Raw genomic sequence first — 16,522 nt, 5'->3', positions numbered from 1 at the left:
TCCTTCTGGATAGAAAGCTACAAGGCTGTGCACACTCTGCTCAACCCCACCTACTCAGCATTACACAACACCACGACGGAAGACGCCCATCATTTCGTCTCACACACAATTACATCTGCTTCCCGCCACGAGCTATCTGATAGCACGCCCACACCATCGCAGTGTGACCTGACCTCCTCAGCTGACCCAAGTGCATCCGCTTCAGAAGATTCGCCCAACATGGCTGTCGTAAACATCCGACGAGACGTCGACGACAAGTACTACCGCTACCGCATGCCCCTCCTTCAGACCAAGATCGAGGGAAGAGGTAACGGCATCAAGACGGTCGTGCCCAACATGTCCGACATCGCCCGCGCCCTGAGTCGACCTCCTACCTACCCGACCAAGTTCTTCGGCTTTGAGCTCGGTGCCCAAACGACCTTGGACGAAAAGAATGATCGCTACATCATCAACGGAGCTCACCAAGCTGATCAGCTCCGCACCCTTCTTGACGACTTCATTGACAAGTTTGTTCTCTGTGGCGATTGCAAGAACCCAGAGACAGACCTCAAGGTGCCTAAAGATGGCAGCAAGATCATGAGGGATTGCAAGGCCTGTGGCAAGCGAAGCCCCGTCAACATGGCTCACAAGCTGACCACCTACATTTCCAAGAACCCACCACCCAAGAAGGTCAAGGGTGCCAAAGGCGCCGGCAAGTCCGCTGGGCAGAGTGTTCAGGAAGGAGATGGAGGAGGCAGCGACGACGAATTGACAGCCAAGATCAATGCTGAGGCTGCGAACATTCCCACTGCGGAGCAGCACGCCAAGAGCTCTGCTGGTGATAACGAAGGCTGGTCAGTCGACACCTCTGAAGCCGCCGTCAAGGCTCGGGTCAAGGCACTGGAGGGAGGTCTTCAATCTGGTCTCACTCTCGGCGACGACGACGACGAGGATGAGGATGCCGACTCTCCTTACAATCAATATGGTCTTTGGCTCCTCGAGAACCACGAAGCTTCGGCTGCCGAAGTGTACAAGAAGGCTCAGGAGCTGGGCATCGAGAAGAAGCACAAGGCTGTTCAGGTCCTTGTCCAGGGTCTTTTCACCGCCAATGCCGAGAAGGAAGTCGAAAAGTATGCTCCAGTCCTGGCCAAGATGATCACTAGCGAGAAGCACCAGAAGTCTCTTCTCGGAGGTGTTGAGCGTCTGGCTGGTGTCCAGGAGCCTACGCTGATCCCCACTGGCGTGCCCAAGCTTCTCATGGCGCTTTACCAGATCGACGTCTTGGACGAGGATGTGGTCAAGGACTGGGGTGGCAAAGTGAGCAAGAAGTACGTGGACAAGGAGACGAGCAAAAAGGTGCGCAAGAGCGCCAAGCCCTTCTTGGACTGGCTGGAGGAGGAGGACGACGATGATTCTGAAGAGGAAGACTCGGAGGAAGAGGACGCCGGCAAGAAGACCAATGGCAAGAAGGCGGCATCTGAAGAGGAAGAGAACGAGGAGGACTACGATGACCTCTGAAAAGGCTTCGTACGCCGCCTTCCCCTCGCTTCCTCTGCGAATCTCTGCAAGCATAGCCGAAAGAGACCTTTTTCTTTGGCAAGTCGTCGTTGTACTTTTCCCCTCTCATTAGTCCCACATGGCCGTGACATTCTTATTTCGCGCACCTTCATTCTTGTGATATATGACTCATTCTCACCGCTCCAATCAATGGAAACAGAATTCTCCCTTGAACGGAACCGAGTCTGCGCCACACTTTGTCATTTCCGTCATTCGGCGCAAGAATGTAGTGACTGTACCACTGATGTTTGTCGTCGTCGTCGTCGTCGTCGTCGTCTCTGGCTCTGGCTCTGGCTCTGGCTCTGGCTGAAAGGGGGAACAGGGCAAGGCGGGGGGTCAAAATCGCGGAATGAAGGGGCGCACTACCCTCCGAATCGTTGGGCGTCGGCTTCACACAATGTCACAGAGGCTTTTCGATGCGTGTGGCGGAGGTGGGGAGCGGAGTATGGATTGCGGGCAATGGTGAGAGCAAAGCAGAAGGCGAGGCAGGCAGGCACAGAGCCACACCAGCCGGGGCGGACGACGACGAGGCCTTTAGTGGTAAACGCACACACACGCACAGGCGGACGGCGGATTCTGTACCACTCACCACCACACGCAGGGCGCACTGCTCCCCTCCCCTCCCCCCCCCTTTGGCCCCTTCACCCCACCTCGTCCACTGGACTACCACCATCGTCATACTCGCACATCCTCGACCATCATACCCGTCACTGGACACTCATACCATTCACTACAGTCACACCCTCAGTACCCACCCCTTGCCTCGTCGCACTTCCGCCTCAACCCCTCGTCTCCTCTAGACTTGCGCACGATCACCTCGCCTCGTCCCACTCCACTACACCATCAGCAGCATTTACTCAGGGGTACACACTCACGGGCACTGCCAGCCGCCCTCTACCGCCGCCGTTCGGCAAGTAGAAGGTCGCATCACAGTCTACCTTCAACGTCGCATCGACTCCACTTTACGCGACAGCAATGGACGGAGCTCGTCCCACGACTGCCTCACGAGGCAGGCGACCCATGACCGGAGCTCAGTCTCGACCCTTTACAGGCAGACCTGGTACAGCCGTCAATGGAGGAGGCGGCAGCGGCAGACCTGTGACTCGAGGTGCGGGTGCGGGAGCTCAAGAGCAGGGCAATGCCGAGGAGCATCATTGGCAGGCAGAACACTCTACTGCAGGTGCAGGCGGAGGACATCAGGGGGAGTGGAATCCGGCCTACCAACCTCAAGAGGGACATCAGGAGGAAGAAGAAGACTATTATGAGAGTGAAGACGAGGACGTCTTTGCTTTCCTGCCTCGTGAGTAGGGGATGCAGAGGGTATGGTCAGGGAAGATAGAAGTCAGCAGCTCACCTTCCTCTCCTGATCCCACGTACAGCTGATCTGGGACCTGCACCAGCCATTGTCACCTCCAATGACCCTCAGCCGTTTGCAGACGCATCGACACATCGCACGCTTGAAGAGCAGCCTGCTGCTGGTAGCGCTGCTCCACCTTCTGCAAGCCAATCAGAAGATCCGGCCTATTACTTCGATGAGACCACAGGGGCGGTGTACGACAGTCAGGGTCGCTTGGTCCAGCTACCATCAGGATTCGACCCCAGCCAAGCAAGAGGCTACACTCCTACCACTTCGCAGAATCCTGCGCTGGCCACTGGTCAATATATGGAGCCGCAAATGCCGCCCCCAGCCGCCGGCTCTTCGCATGCCGTCCGTATTTCTCTAGATCGCAAGTCTTCCAATACCTCGAGCTATGCTCGACCCGAGTTCTCTCAGGTAAATAGCTTCAACTCATACCCACCCCCTCCTCGCAATCTCCTCGATGATGTTGAGCACTTGAGGAGTCGCGAGGGCCGGCGCCCCTCTGGTACTGGGCACTCCCATCGCGACATTGGCTTCTCTGCTTCGGGTGTCCCGATGACTGATGGACCCAGCGGCACCTCGATTCTGAGACAGAGGACCAATCGTCTCGGCTCAGAAGGAGCTGCTGGAGCAGGCTTTAGTCCGACTGCCAGCAGCATCAAGCTTGGCATGGATCCCAAATTCGACCGCTACTCTTCCGATCTTGGGCCAGGGCTTGAGAACGCACACGAAATTGACGTGGGTATGGACACTCACGTCATTGGGCCTAGAGGTATCAAGATGGTCGAGCTAGAGCCTGAGGGAGATGAAGACTCGCCATACCCCGAGGTTCGAGCTTCGGTATCCAATGTAGACGATACGGACATTCCAGCCAATACGGTCAGGATGTGGGTCTTGGGCATTGTGCTCATGACCCTCGCTACGGCCATCAACGACATCCTCTCCCTTCGATACCCTGCTCCTACGCTTACAGCATTGCTGCTCGAAGTCATTGCTTACCCACTGGGCAAGCTGCTAGCTGCTATCCTGCCTATGCGCACATTCACCTCGCCTCGATGGCTCGGCGGCTTCCAATGGTCTCTCAACCCAGGCATGTTCAACATCAAGGAGCACACTGCCATTGTACTCATGGCAAATATTGCTCTCGTCCCCGCATACGCCCTGAACACTATCCTGGCGCTCGACTCTGATTACTTTTACAGTAATCCCAAACCTCTTGGCTGGTCTGTCCTTCTCGTCATGTCGTCTCAGATGATTGGATTTGGTCTAGCAGGACTTACCAGGCGATTCCTCGTGACGCCTGGCTCCATGATCTGGCCTCAGGTCCTCGTCTTTGCTTCGGTCTTCAACATGCTGCACGCAGAAGAGGACTCTGTCTACGACCAGTCGATCTCGCGCTTCAGGTACTTCATCTACGTCTCAGTCGGCGCTTTCCTCTGGTGGTTCTTCCCCGGTTACATCTTCACGGCGCTGAGCAGCTTTAGCTTCATCTGTTGGATCTGGCCGAACAACGAAGTCGTCAACACACTCTTTGGTACTGCCACTGGTATCGGGATGAGCTTCCTGACCTTTGACTGGCAGACCATCAGCTATCTCATGAGCCCGCTGGTGGTGCCCTGGTGGGCTCAGTGCAACATCTTCGCCGGCTCGGTCATCTTCCTCTGGATCCTGGCTCCAGCATTGTGGTTTTCAAACGTTCTCAACTTTGGCTACATGCCCTTCAATTCCTCTGGTGCATTCGATCGCTTCGGAGAGACCTACAATGTCACTGCCGTACTGGATGGGAATCGCAGGTGGGACGAACAGGCCTACGCTTCCTACTCGCGACTGTACTTTGGCACAACTTACTTCATCGTCTACTGGTGCGGATTTGCGACTTTCACGTGTATCTTGGTACACACGGGTCTACACCACGGCAAGGCCATTTGGAGGGGAATTAGGGGTATCAAGACGGAGGAGGACGATGTTCATGCCAAGTTGATGGGAAAGTACCGAGATCATCCCGACTGGTGGTACGGGGCGGTATTCGTCTTTGCAGTCGTCATTGGTATCGTCTGCGCTGAAGTCTACGACACTGGTCTGCCCATCTGGGGCTTCCTGGTGTCTATCTTCATCCCTCTCATCTACTTCCTGCCGTCGGGGTTCATCTACGCGCAGACGTCGCAAACCATCGGTGTCAACCTGATCTCGGAGTTCATCGCCGGTTATGCCTTCCCGGGTCAAGCATTGCCGAACATGATGATCAAGCTGTACTCGCAAGTGGGTCTCACTCAAGGTCTCACCTACGCCCAGGGATTCAAGCTAGCTCACTACATGAAATTGTCACCAAGGATGGCCTTCTCGGTGTCCTTCGTTGCCGCCGTCTGGTCCTCGATTGTGCACGTCTTTGTGAACTTGTTCATGAGGACCCACGTCAGTGACATTTGCTCGCCGATGCAAGCAAACTCCTTCGAGTGCCCCTCTGCCTCCGTCTACTACACTTCGAGCATCATCTGGGGTATCATCGGTCCCGAAAGAATGTTCGCAAACGGATCCTACTACTCCTCGGCCTACTGGGCCATGCTCATCGGTGCACTCACGCCCATCCCCGTCTTCCTGCTGGCAAGGAGATTCCCTTCGTCAGTTCTCAAAATCGTCAGCACCCCACTGCTCTTCGCAGCCACCTCCGTCAGCCCTCCTGCATCGGGAATCGTAATCTCCTCGTGGTTCCTCCTGGGTTACATCTTCCAGTGTGTGATCCGAAAGAGGAACTTCCGATGGTGGACTCGATACAACTTTGTCACCAGCGCCGCAATGGATACAGGAACCATTATCACCTCGCTGGTCATCTTCCTCTGCTTGGTCCTGCCCAAAGGGGGAACAATCAGCTTGAATTGGTGGGGAAATTCGATTACGGGAAATACCCTTGATGGGCAAGGGCTGTCGAGGTTGACGCCGCCCACGGATGGGTTCGCACCTGCGCCGAGTGCTATTCCAGGGGCAGTCTGAGTTGGCGAGGCGAGGTAGAGGCGAGGTAGACAGTTGACCAGTGATCAGGAGCACCAAGTGAAAGACGATCTCGAATACGCAGCTGGGCTCGACGCTTTGTGGAGCCCGCCTCCCTGGCCCCTTGGACCCTCATTCATACCCGCCTCCTGTTCGCCTCGCGATTCGATGGATTGTGCTTGGGTCCCGCTATACTCCTCCCTACTGGCTTTCGTGCCGCTCTTCCTCTTCTCCCCCCCTTCGACTGCCAACCGTGACCCCGAGGGTGACCCCCCAAATAAGTCTGTCGCCATTGCCGATGCAACTCCCCTCTTACCTTCCTTTAGATAGTCACAGTCACCTGTCTTCTTTTACTTGTTCATTTTCTTCTTCTCTTGTTTTGTGTTTGTTGTGCTTCTTTGCTGGGCTAGTCGATTCTCTGTTCCCTTGTTTCCTGTCCATGTCCAAGTCCACCTTCATGTCCACGACCACGACCATGTCCATGTTCCGTTTTAATACAGTGTCTCTTCCTTTTCAGCTCAGCTCAGCTCAGCTCTTGACGGGACGGAACGGGACGGGGGCGGGGGCGTGGCAGGCCTCACTGAACGGACAGTCGATAGGAAGCAGCGGTACTGTATTACGTTCCCAGGTCAGAGCAAAACCAACTTGAAGTAGGGCGATAGGTCGGTCGATCCGTCGCTCGCTCGCTCGGTCGCTTGGTCGGTCGGTTGGTGGGACGGGATTGCGCCGTCAGGCACCAGGCACAAGGCACAAGGCACGCCGAGGCACGCTGCACGATGCACGAGGCACGATGGGCGACGCTTCAGCTTCGGATTTTGCGGATCCAAATACACGCGCTGGCTGGACGGCTGGACGGCTGGATATGAGGATCGAGGGTGGAGGGTTTGAGGAATCCTGCTAGACGCGAGATGCTGAGGGAGATTCAGGGCCAGGGACAGGATCGAGGGCAGGGCGAGGCGAGGTATGATTTCGGGATTGGCTGGTTGATTGGTGTTTGGATGGACACAGCCCAGTCAGAGGGACGGAGGAGAAGTCTGGGTTTCGGAGATGGAGAGGTTGCCTTCGTATACCGTATACCGAAGTCGTGTAGCGTAGCGTAGCGTGCTGAGCTGTTGTCCGTTGTTGTACCACCAAGAAGCACCACCAACTACCTGCGCTTCCCCATCTGTCGCCAAGCCAGCGTACATCAAGTCTCCTCGCTACCCTTCCCACTCTCACTACCAGCACCTCCTCCTCTGAAAGCAAGCCTCCCATGTCCCACCTCTCCCCCATCGGCACCGCCGTCCTGACCGTCTTCCTCATAATGGCCCTCGTCTGCCCTTTGATCCTCATCAAGTTTTGGGGTCCTAAACATGGTGCCTATGGTCGTCGAGGGAAGCGAGAGTGGGATGATGATGATCAGTATGATCGTCGAAGGAGGAAGAAGAGGGGGACGAGTGCGGGTCCAGGAAGTAAGAAGAGGAGGAAGAGGGGGATGATGAGAGAAGAGGAGCGACGCATGGAGGAGGGAGAAGTGGGGAATGAATTGCACATGCGATATAGACCCGAAGGGGATTGGACTTCTTCCACCTCTCCTACTCCTCTCCCTCAAGCAGGCCAGATGTATGCTGGAGCTTACGGACTTCCTCCACCAGGAAACGGACACGGACACGGACACGGACACGGGACTGCTCTCCCGCTAGGAAGGAGCGAGGACAATCGCGGCAACTATACCGCCTTGCCCACAGGTAGCGGTACGACTCCCGGCACGCCCCCTCCAGCTACACCTGCACCGCGCTACACACCAGGCGGGTACCGAGCTCCTTCCTCACAGCCGCACACGCCAAGTGGGCTGAGGTGCGCTTCCCTGCCCCACCTGGCGGAGGAGGAGGAGCACGCACTAGGGGCAGCAGGAGCAGGAAGCGCCTACGCCCCAATCCCGCGGACCGCTCCGTACGTGCCTCCCAGCGGTGGTGCGGGCCAGCAGAGCTCTCGCCCTACCTCCCCAGCAGGTCAATCCCACTCCAGTTGGCTACGAAAGTCCTCAAATGCACTCGGACGACCACTGGAGCTGGTCATAGGGCCTGCACGCTCTCAAGGACGGGGGAGGAATGACAATCGGGCGGAGGGCGTGGAGGGTGGTGCTGCTGGTGGCGGAATTGGTGGGCAAGTGCAACAGTTGGGAGAATGGAAGAAGGGAGTGCCGTTGAGACCGCTGGAGGCGGTCATTGCACACCCGGAACGTGCTGGTGAGTGGGAGGAAGAGGCGGCGTCGATAGCCCTCAGGACCTTCTGACGGAACCTGCTCCGACTCCTCCTCATCTACAGGCGACGTAGAATATCTACCCCCACATACCAGCCAGACGCCCTTCATCCCACACTCGAACGATGGCAAGGCCAGCGGGAGCTACTTTGCTCTTCCCACCCTGCCCATCGCTCAACGCCTCATTGATCGGGATGCTAGACCGCAAGGAGGGCAACGATCGTCTCTTGCTCTCACTTCTACTGCTGATTCAGGTGCTGATACTGCTACAGATGCAGGAGCAGTGGCTAGAGGAGCTCCAGAGGGAGCTTGAATAAAAGTATCACCATTAGCAGCATTGTGTAACAAGCCCTCGTGCTCCACAGACAAGGCGCGTGGCGGAGTTGATGTGAGATGACTCGATTGGGGTCCCAGTATCGGGTGAAGTATAGTACAAGGTAGAGAGGCAGTGTAAATGTGAGAGTGCAGCAACGAACGCTATGAGCAGAGAGGCCTGCGCCGGGACGCGGTGACCCTGCTGCGAGAGCCTGAGCAAGCGTACGCCCAGAAAAGCTTTGAGCGGAGAGGCATGCTTCCTTACATGTCCATGCTCCTATAGAAGTGTGAGAGGATGGGCATGCAGTGAGTCAAGGTCAGTAATGCTTTCTTGCCTCCCTCACCTGCTTGAGACTATTTCTGATGCTCTGCTTACTCACATCGAAGTGCCCTCGCCCGGCACGAGGTTGCTCTTCTTGGCTCCCTTGCCCTCTGCCGCACCAACACGCACTCGCACCCTCTGCTTCTCTTCCCGATTCCTCTCTCTCCTCTCTGCAATGCTCTTTTCGCGAAGTGCACTCCTTTCCCTCTCCTTTCCAATGGCCGCCTTGAGGTGAGCATTCCTGTGAACCGCCAGACGATCCCTCTCCTTTTGCGCCACCTTTGAGCCTCGGGCCTTGGTGAGACGAGCCTTGTAGAAGGCGGCTTCTCGGCGATGCTTGATTTCCTGGATACGTGCCATGGCTGCGAGCGTCTTTGCCATGAGCTCTCGGTCGTATCGCACGGGGATGTGACGCCTCTTCTCAAACTCGAGGGTAGAATCGACGGTCATCTCCTTGCCGCTGGCTTTACGGAAGGCCTTTGTCCACTTGACCTTTCGTGGGTTTCGCTTCATCTTGAAGTTCTTGTGGCACTTGCTCTTGCAGAAGCGGAAGCACTTGGCGTCGTTGCGCACGAACATGATGCCGTGGCCCGGGTAGCAGGGAGAGGAGCAGAAGTGGCACCTGCGAGAGAGAGAACGAGGGGGGGAGGAGGTGTGGACGGAGAGCACTTGGTCAGTACAGAGCAAAGAAAGGAATAAGCCGAGAGTGGTACCTGGTCTCATGACTCACCGGAAAATCTGCATATTGGCTAGGTAGAAGGGTTGAGACGGAGGGAAAGAGCGATGTGCGTACTACTTGCAGAGCTACCTAGATGCGTTCAAGGGGGGCCGGAGTGGCCAGAGAGCTGCCTGCTGTGTGTCAAGATGACAAGCCTGGAAGACCACTGTCGAGGGCGTGCTGGCTTGGAACTGAGCCTATATACAGCCGAACGAATGTGAGTTGCCCAAAGGATGAGGTGCGCTGCCAAGGATCAACGATGGATGATGATGACGATGATGGTGGTGATGATGGTGATGGCAATGCTGCTCCTCACGGGAAGGGGAAGTTTCAAAATTTATTCAGGCAAGGCGCCGGACGGACATCGGAACGGAAGAGAGGGGGCGGGGCGGGGGCGGGGGCGGAAGTGCGAAGATCAAGGGGAGGGGGGGGTGGGTGGCCCTTCCGCTTCCACCTTTGGATAAGTTGTACTTCACTGAGCGTAGCCTAAGTAGCCACTCACACCACAGGGAACCAATACCAGTCTGAGCTGATACCACTTCGGGCGCTGCTTCATGTCAAGAGCAGGACCAGGCAGTAGAGGGCCGCGTGGGCGGGGCGGTAGCAGCACCATTGGCTCTACCATCCGCGGCCCCCCTTCCATGACGGCCAGCCCAGCCACTGCCGCTGCTTCCTCCTCCTCCTCACGTCCTGGTAGCTCTAGCTCGACTTCTCTCGGTCGCCCCGGCGGCAGTGGTGCGACCAACACTGCCGGCTCTTCCTCTTCCAGCACTCTGGCCTCCACTGGCATCATCGGCCACAAGGACAGGTCAGGCCGCATCGTCTCCTACACCTCCCCAGACGACAAGTGTCCCTCGTGCAAGACGGACCGTTTCCTCAACCCCCGTCTGAAGCTCCTCGTCTCTCCCTGCTACCATAAGCTCTGCACCTCTTGCATAGATCGGATATGGTCCCTTGGCCCTGCTCCTTGCCCCACGTGTGGAACAGTCTGTAGGAAGAATCAGTTTGGACCGCAGACCTTTCAGGATCTAGGAGTGGAGAGAGAGGTAGATGTGCGAAAGAGGATACAGAGGAGCTATAACAAGCAACAGGGAGATTTCGGCAGTTTGCAGGAGTACAACAATTACCTAGAGGAGATTGAGCAGATCAGTGAGTAGATGTCTGCGCAGTGCCAATGAGTTGCTACCAACAGGCTCGACTCAGCCGCTCAACGCTGACCCCGCCACCCTCCTTTTCATCCCGCTCAGCCTTCAATCTGATCAATCGGGTCGACTACGATGCTACCCTCGCTAAGCTCACCGCCTACGAGCAAGCCAATCGCTCCTCCTCCAATCGCCACGCCGCCCAGTCCGAGTCTGATTCGCAAGCCCTCGCCGCACTCGAGTCCCAGCTAGCCCAGTTGCGCAAAGCGCGCATGGAGAAGCGCAAGTTGCACGAAGTAGAAGATCTAAAGTGGCGCAGAGAGGAAGAGGAGGAAGTGGTGCGGGCGATTGAGGAAGGAAGAGAGGAAGAGGAGATTGAGGCTGTACAGGCTCGGTGGAAGGGGAAGCGCGAGGAGAGGGAGCGAGAAAGGGAGGTTGAGGAGGAGGAAGGGTTGCAAAGAGAGGAGGAGGTACGCAGGGGACTCGAAGGTGCCAAGAACGGCACAAGACTGCCGCCGATAGGAGGAGACTCAAAGAATGGCTCTCAGACCAACAACGGTGCTCCCGCCTCATCCTCTGGCTGGTCGGCCCACTCCCTACAGACCTTCACAGGACCTCTAGCCACCCTCTCTACCGGCCTGGAACTCTTCATTGATCCAACAACCAAGCAAGAGCTCACACTCCTCGCTCCTGCGCGTTTACAACTCCAGCAAAGCGGCGGCGGCAGCAGCAGCAGCAGTGCAGGCCCGCCTACCTCGAGTACATCGACGACGATGACTCCCTATGATCCCTGGACACAGCCTGTGCTGGAGAAGATGTCTGCAGAGGATGTAGAGGCGCTCAAGGCTGGTGGATTTGACTGGTGTGAGAATTGGAGATGGGATCTGAGCGTGGCAGTGGGAAGTTTGACTGTGAGACCGCCTGGTATGAATCAAGGGGCAGGGGAAATGTAAGGATAGACTTGTAAATGTATAGCATGCTCGAATGGGCAGCGGCTTGACTTGTGATTTACTTTTGAAAAGTGAAGCAGAATGTATCGATTAGGCATAAGTCTCCAGGGCCCCACAAGTGAATATCGGATAGTCATACAATGGCTCAATCCAGGACGTCAGATTTTCGACAGCAGTAGACTTCCCTCCCTCCTTCCTCCCATCATACCCTTGCGACCCATCTTTACTCACGGGCCTCAAGCCTTGACTGCCTTGGGCGCAGCCGTTCTGAGCGCCGAGAGGGCGGCAAAGAGCCTAGCCTGCGAGCTAAAGAGAATGGCGGCAGTGAGCACACTCTGTGTCAGCTTGGGACCCACACCCCTGTAAAGTCCGGCCACTCCTTCATTCTTGAGAATCTCTGCCAGCTCAGCAAAAAAGTTGGTACTCTTGCCCTTTGTGCTTCCCTTGCCTGCTTGTTGACGAGACTTGACCAGTACTTGTGGATAGGTGAGACCAGTAGCAAAGAGCTTACTGAGGGCTCCGAGGAAAAAAAAGTCCAAGTCGGAGAGGGAGGCGCTAACGCCGCGCGTCAGACGAGAGGTGACGAGCATATTCTTGAGTTGCTCAAAGGCCGTGTACTGTAGGATTGGGTTGATGACTAGGAAGAGGGCAGGACCAAGACCGCGCCAGAGGGCTGGCACGCCATCTGTGGAGATGATGTATCGAATCGTCTCTAGGAATCCCATCTTCCTTACTGGCGCACCTGGCTTGCCCTTACTACCACTACCGCTGTCCACGCCGACACGTACAGTCTGCCGAGTGTTGACCACCCAGATTGGATTGGTGATGACGGTAGTCGCTGAACCGGCCAGAGCTCCAGCGAGCATGGATTCGGCTGTGCTCAGGGCTCCACCGGCGGCAATGGTGGCAGCGGCAGTGGTGGCCTCCTTTGCTGCGCCCTTGTTCTTCGAGGCAAGGATCATCTCTCGCGCCGTCTCAAAGAAGCCATAGTAGACGCTGTGCGAGGGACAAGGGCATGCAAGTCCTGGGTCAGTAAAAGGATCCAGGGCGCGGTGATGCTTGCACCCATGCTTGACTCCCATGCTAAGCTCACAAGTTGGTGATACTGATCCCTAGAAGCGATGAGCTGAGACCAGAGTAGAGGCCAACGACGCCTTCCTCCCTAATGACCTTCTGCGCCGCTTCCACCATGGTCTGTGGGAAGAACATGAGATCAAGTGTTGGGAGTAGACACATTACAAAGCGAGACTGTCAGCACCAACTCCCTACCTCTCCATGTCCCTCTTTTCTCAGCTCCTCCTCTTTTCGACTCACCTTGTCTTTAGCCCTACTCTGCTCCACAGCAGCCCTCATCGAGATGCTCACCAGTGGGTAGGTGGCCGTCATTGCGATCATGCCGCCCGCCCCACCGGCACAGGCGTGGATGAATCCGTCCGAGACCATTGCTGGTGTAGGTGTAGGTGTGAGTGGGAGGTTGCGGGTGAGGGCGGGTGAGGAGATGGAGAGAAGAGGACAAGGGGGAGGGGATACAGAGCGTATCTACGTTCGTCCGTACGAGAGATGTAAAGTCCTGAATTCGCACACGCGTTGAAGCGAAGATGGTAACGATCCCCTCTGTGTCTGTCTGTGTCTGTGTATCTCTCCGCGTGTGCGTCTCTCTGCCGAGCCGGGCCATCCGCCCTCACTTCCGGTCTGAGCCTTTGGCGTGAAAAGTGCCGGACCCACATTCAAGAGACGCGCATCGGATCGGAACGGAGTGCGGAGTGCCAGGAGTCTTGGAGCGGCAAGGACGACGACACACATGGACATACACGATGCTCACTCAGACAGTCACACAAAGCGCAACAAGAGAAGGAAGAGAACCTGCTACGTTGATGATTTTACAATGAAGGACTAGGAGGAAAAAGAGGGTGGATGAAGTCGTCTGCTGACAGCTTCGATGCGATGCCATGCACACACACTGCACTTCCAGATTACGAAGACTTGGAGGCCTCTGGACTCGCATCGACTCGACTCTCAAGAGGTGGGGTATAACTCTTACAATTCCTCGTACACAAGTCTGGAAAGCCTGACTACCTTCCACGCCCACCATTCAGGCAGCATTGATGATCTTGAGGATGGCTGCCTCAGCCGCGGCCTGACCCAGCTTGAAGTTGGCACTGTAGAGGCCATAGTTGGCCGCGAGGTACTTGGTGGGCGAGTTGGCCATTCGCTTAGCCCACGAGTCGACAATGTATTGCGTCTGGAATCCCAGCTTGCTCACGGGAGTCGTGGTGGAAAAGGCAGAGGCAAAGTACGTGGCGGTGAGGTAGCCGTCCGAGTAGCCTACCTGGCGGGCGAGGGCAGCAGCAGTCAGGGCTCGACGCTCCGCTTGGGCCTGGTGGGCTGCGTGACCAGAGACGGAACCGAGACCTCGGCGGTGCACGACAGGCTCGACGTAGAGGTCCTCGTTGTCTTCGTCGTCGAGGTAGTCGCGCAGGGAAAGGCGCATCTCCTCGACGGTCTCATGGTCCTCAGCATCGTCTTCGGCAGCGAGAAGGGGAGCCATGCCATAACTGGAAACCTCGTCAGAAGACACGACGTCCCTGGTAGAGAGAGTCATAGTCTTGACCAAGGCAGTGGGAGCAGTAGAGGCGGCAGAGTCGCTGGTGCCAGGCACCTTGAGGGCAGCAATGGCCGCCTTGATCTTGTTGCCCGTCTTGATTGCAGCCGCAGAGTTGAGCAGCAGCTTGCTGTTGGTCACCAGACCAGAGAGACCCCACACGTTGAAGTACTTTGGCAGATATTCGCCAACGGCACTCTCGAAGCACCATCCGGCATTGGAATCACAGTTCTCCATTGTGTACGACCAGAAGTGCATGCCGGCAGTAGTGTTGGTGTAGGCGGCGAGTTGGGCTCGGCAGAAGTCGGATGTCGCAGTAGTCACGTCACTGACGCCAGTAAGGGAGCCGGAGTCTAAAGAGCAGGACCACTCTCCGATGACGAGGTTGCCTCGAGCCTTGGTTCGGGCAGCGGACAATGTCTTTGTGTAGGACCCCTCGATATTAGCAATGTGCGCATTAACACTGAGCGCCTTGTCGGCAGAACTGAAGACAAAGTAGGAGTGATCATCGACGACGGTGAAGTCGTTGCGGGATGCAACCAGCGCAACTCCGGCATTGAGATTGTAAGCGTCCTGGATGTACAGAGGAAGAGACTTTGCGTAGGAGCTAGCCTTCCTCATGGCAGTGGCAGTGTTGTTGTACCATGTCCAGAGGCCGTCTTCTTGAGAAGGCTCATTGAGAAGCTCAATGCCGATAATGTTTGTGACATCGGCCAGCTCCCACGCCAACCAGGTCAGCAGCGAAGTGGTGAGAGCTTCGTTGGCAGCGGTGAAGAAATCGACGGCACCGACATGACCCGAGTGGTCGAGACCGTTCTGGGAACCGTAGGCACCGTGCAGGTCGAGGAGGACTCCGATGTCGTACTTGGCTGCCCAATTGATGGCTCGACCAACGTACTTCCACGAGTTTTCGTAAACGGCGGCATATGGCGAGAAACTAGAGTTGGCGCAGTAGTATGACCCGACGCTCCAGTAACCAATGGGGATGCGGACAGTGTTGACACCCCTTGATGCGAGGTAGGCAAAGTCGTCTTCGGTGACCCAGGTATCCCAGTGCTTTTCCATGTAATTCTGTGCACTCTTGAGGCCGTCAGCACTGGTACCGAAGCCTGAGACAATGGAGAATTCTGAAGTTCCTGCATAGATGGCACAGTCCATGAAACTCGTCTCCATCCAACCCTCCTGCAAGAACCAACCACCGAGGTTGACTGACATCTGCTCTCGGTATCTCATGATATTTGCCTTGACGGAGTTGAACTTGGCGTAGGTGGGGTCCGGAAGGGCACCGTACGTAGAGACATAGCTGGTGGTGTTGAGTGGACAGCTGCCAGGTCCAACGGTGGAAGTCGTCTTGAAGGTATTGCCTTTGGAAGAAGAGGAAGAGTTGGACAACACCAGCGGAGCCGGCACTCCCCAGACAGCCGGATCGAGGGTGCTGGATGTGTGGACCTTGTAGGAGCTGCCGCTCGAAGAGCTAGTAGCGTTGGTCGATACTTGTGGGCTTGGCTTGTACTTAGCAATGGCTAGAGAAAGACCTGTGGCCAGGGCTGTCAACCCGCCACTTGATCGTCCGAGAATCTGCATTGTGTCAAGGAAGAGGAGAAAGGAGGGCTTCGAGGGATAAAAGTGATCAAGGGATGCGAGACTACCGAGATCGAACCTGTCGATATTCCGGAGTGGCTATCTTTCGAATGTGGCAACTCGCTTCAAGCAGGTTCAAGCTTCAACGAAGCCCTAGGTCTAGACGTAGCAGGCAAGGGAGGTAAAGAGTGTGAGGGGGGGTGGGGGAGGGCGACCGGCGCCGAGGTTGGACAAGTAGGGACGATGGGGACGAGAAAGAGGGAGAAATGAGTCTAGGTGGCACAGCCGACCTTGTGAGCTCGAGGAGAAAGGAATGGAGAAGGGGGGTGACGAGAACAGGAGAAAGGAATCGTAAGGGGAAGAAGGAGGGAAGATGGACTGGAGGGGAATTAGGACTATAAGGCGCACCCTCCCCGCGCGGGCCTGGCATCGTCGCCGGATGAACATCTACGCCGCCGGAGAGATGCGTCTGCGTCTGCGCCAAGCGGAAGGCGGAGTGGCGTGGACGCGTGGACAAAGTCTTGGCCCAGGCACCACGTATCTCCGCCCCGCGATTGATCTCTTGCAATGGACGGGACAAGGGAGAAGCTCTGATGACGAGGGCCAAAGACAATGGAAGCGCACCCGAACCACACGGCGACTATGAGCGTATCACTTCCTTAGCAGTGGAAAAAAAAAAACACAAGATTTAGTCTTTTACCCATGCGCCAAAGTAGAGCCTCAGACAGACACCACAGACAGGTACAGGTGCAACTGCCGGAAAGCCATT

General features: G+C 56.4%; 8 protein-coding genes across 8 annotated transcripts; 5 read left to right on the top strand and 3 right to left on the bottom strand.

Annotated features, from left to right (window-relative positions):
• The first annotated feature begins 50 nt into the window (after positions 1–50).
• On the top strand, positions 51–1,732 carry BCV69DRAFT_191979 (hypothetical protein). Its single transcript, XM_025489625.1, has one exon. It carries the CDS (start codon positions 220–222, stop codon positions 1,495–1,497), a length of 1,278 nt encoding a protein of 425 aa, XP_025347708.1. The 5' UTR covers positions 51–219; the 3' UTR covers positions 1,498–1,732.
• Positions 1,415–2,496, top strand: BCV69DRAFT_191999 (hypothetical protein). Its single transcript, XM_025489627.1, has one exon. The coding sequence runs from the start codon at positions 1,687–1,689 to the stop codon at positions 2,452–2,454; it is 768 nt and encodes a 255-aa protein (XP_025347707.1). The 5' UTR covers positions 1,415–1,686; the 3' UTR covers positions 2,455–2,496.
• BCV69DRAFT_191981 (OPT-domain-containing protein) lies at positions 2,425–6,032 on the top strand. The gene is made up of 2 exons (XM_025489626.1): positions 2,425–2,836; positions 2,916–6,032. The coding sequence occupies exons 1-2, from the start codon at positions 2,512–2,514 to the stop codon at positions 5,882–5,884; spliced, it is 3,294 nt and encodes a 1,097-aa protein (XP_025347706.1). The 5' UTR covers positions 2,425–2,511; the 3' UTR covers positions 5,885–6,032.
• A 1,101-nt stretch (positions 6,033–7,133) lies between these two features.
• Positions 7,134–8,156, top strand: BCV69DRAFT_277282 (hypothetical protein; the record flags this gene model as incomplete). Its single annotated transcript, XM_025491147.1, has 1 exon — positions 7,134–8,156. One exon carries the CDS (start codon positions 7,134–7,136, stop codon positions 8,154–8,156), a length of 1,023 nt encoding a protein of 340 aa, XP_025347705.1.
• Positions 8,157–8,814: 658 nt separating this feature from the next.
• Positions 8,815–9,504, bottom strand: BCV69DRAFT_277281 (hypothetical protein; the record flags this gene model as incomplete). The annotated part of the gene is made up of 2 exons (XM_025491146.1): positions 8,815–9,382; positions 9,491–9,504. 2 exons carry the CDS (start codon positions 9,502–9,504, stop codon positions 8,815–8,817), a joined length of 582 nt encoding a protein of 193 aa, XP_025347704.1.
• A 437-nt stretch (positions 9,505–9,941) lies between these two features.
• On the top strand, positions 9,942–11,709 carry BCV69DRAFT_282755 (CDK-activating kinase assembly factor). The gene is made up of 2 exons (XM_025492461.1): positions 9,942–10,627; positions 10,726–11,709. Exons 1-2 carry the CDS (start codon positions 10,033–10,035, stop codon positions 11,571–11,573), a joined length of 1,443 nt encoding a protein of 480 aa, XP_025347703.1. The 5' UTR covers positions 9,942–10,032; the 3' UTR covers positions 11,574–11,709.
• A 271-nt stretch (positions 11,710–11,980) lies between these two features.
• On the bottom strand, positions 11,981–13,163 carry BCV69DRAFT_282754 (mitochondrial carrier; the record flags this gene model as incomplete). Its single annotated transcript, XM_025492460.1, has 3 exons — positions 12,885–13,163; positions 12,664–12,764; positions 11,981–12,566 (listed from the first exon to the last, which is right to left on the bottom strand). Coding segments are annotated over exons 1-3 (719 nt in total), but the record flags the coding sequence as incomplete, so codon positions are not given.
• Positions 13,164–13,419: 256 nt separating this feature from the next.
• Positions 13,420–16,087, bottom strand: BCV69DRAFT_282753 (glycoside hydrolase). The gene has a single exon (XM_025492459.1). It carries the CDS (start codon positions 15,754–15,756, stop codon positions 13,663–13,665), a length of 2,094 nt encoding a protein of 697 aa, XP_025347701.1. The 5' UTR covers positions 15,757–16,087; the 3' UTR covers positions 13,420–13,662.
• Between the last annotated feature and the right edge of the window lie 435 nt (positions 16,088–16,522).

This window comes from Pseudomicrostroma glucosiphilum (assembly GCF_003144135.1).
Source record: "Pseudomicrostroma glucosiphilum strain MCA 4718 unplaced genomic scaffold BCV69scaffold_7, whole genome shotgun sequence".
Lineage (NCBI taxonomy): Eukaryota > Fungi > Basidiomycota > Exobasidiomycetes > Microstromatales > Microstromataceae > Microstroma > Microstroma glucosiphilum.
This window is presented reverse-complemented; position numbering and strand designations above follow the sequence as displayed.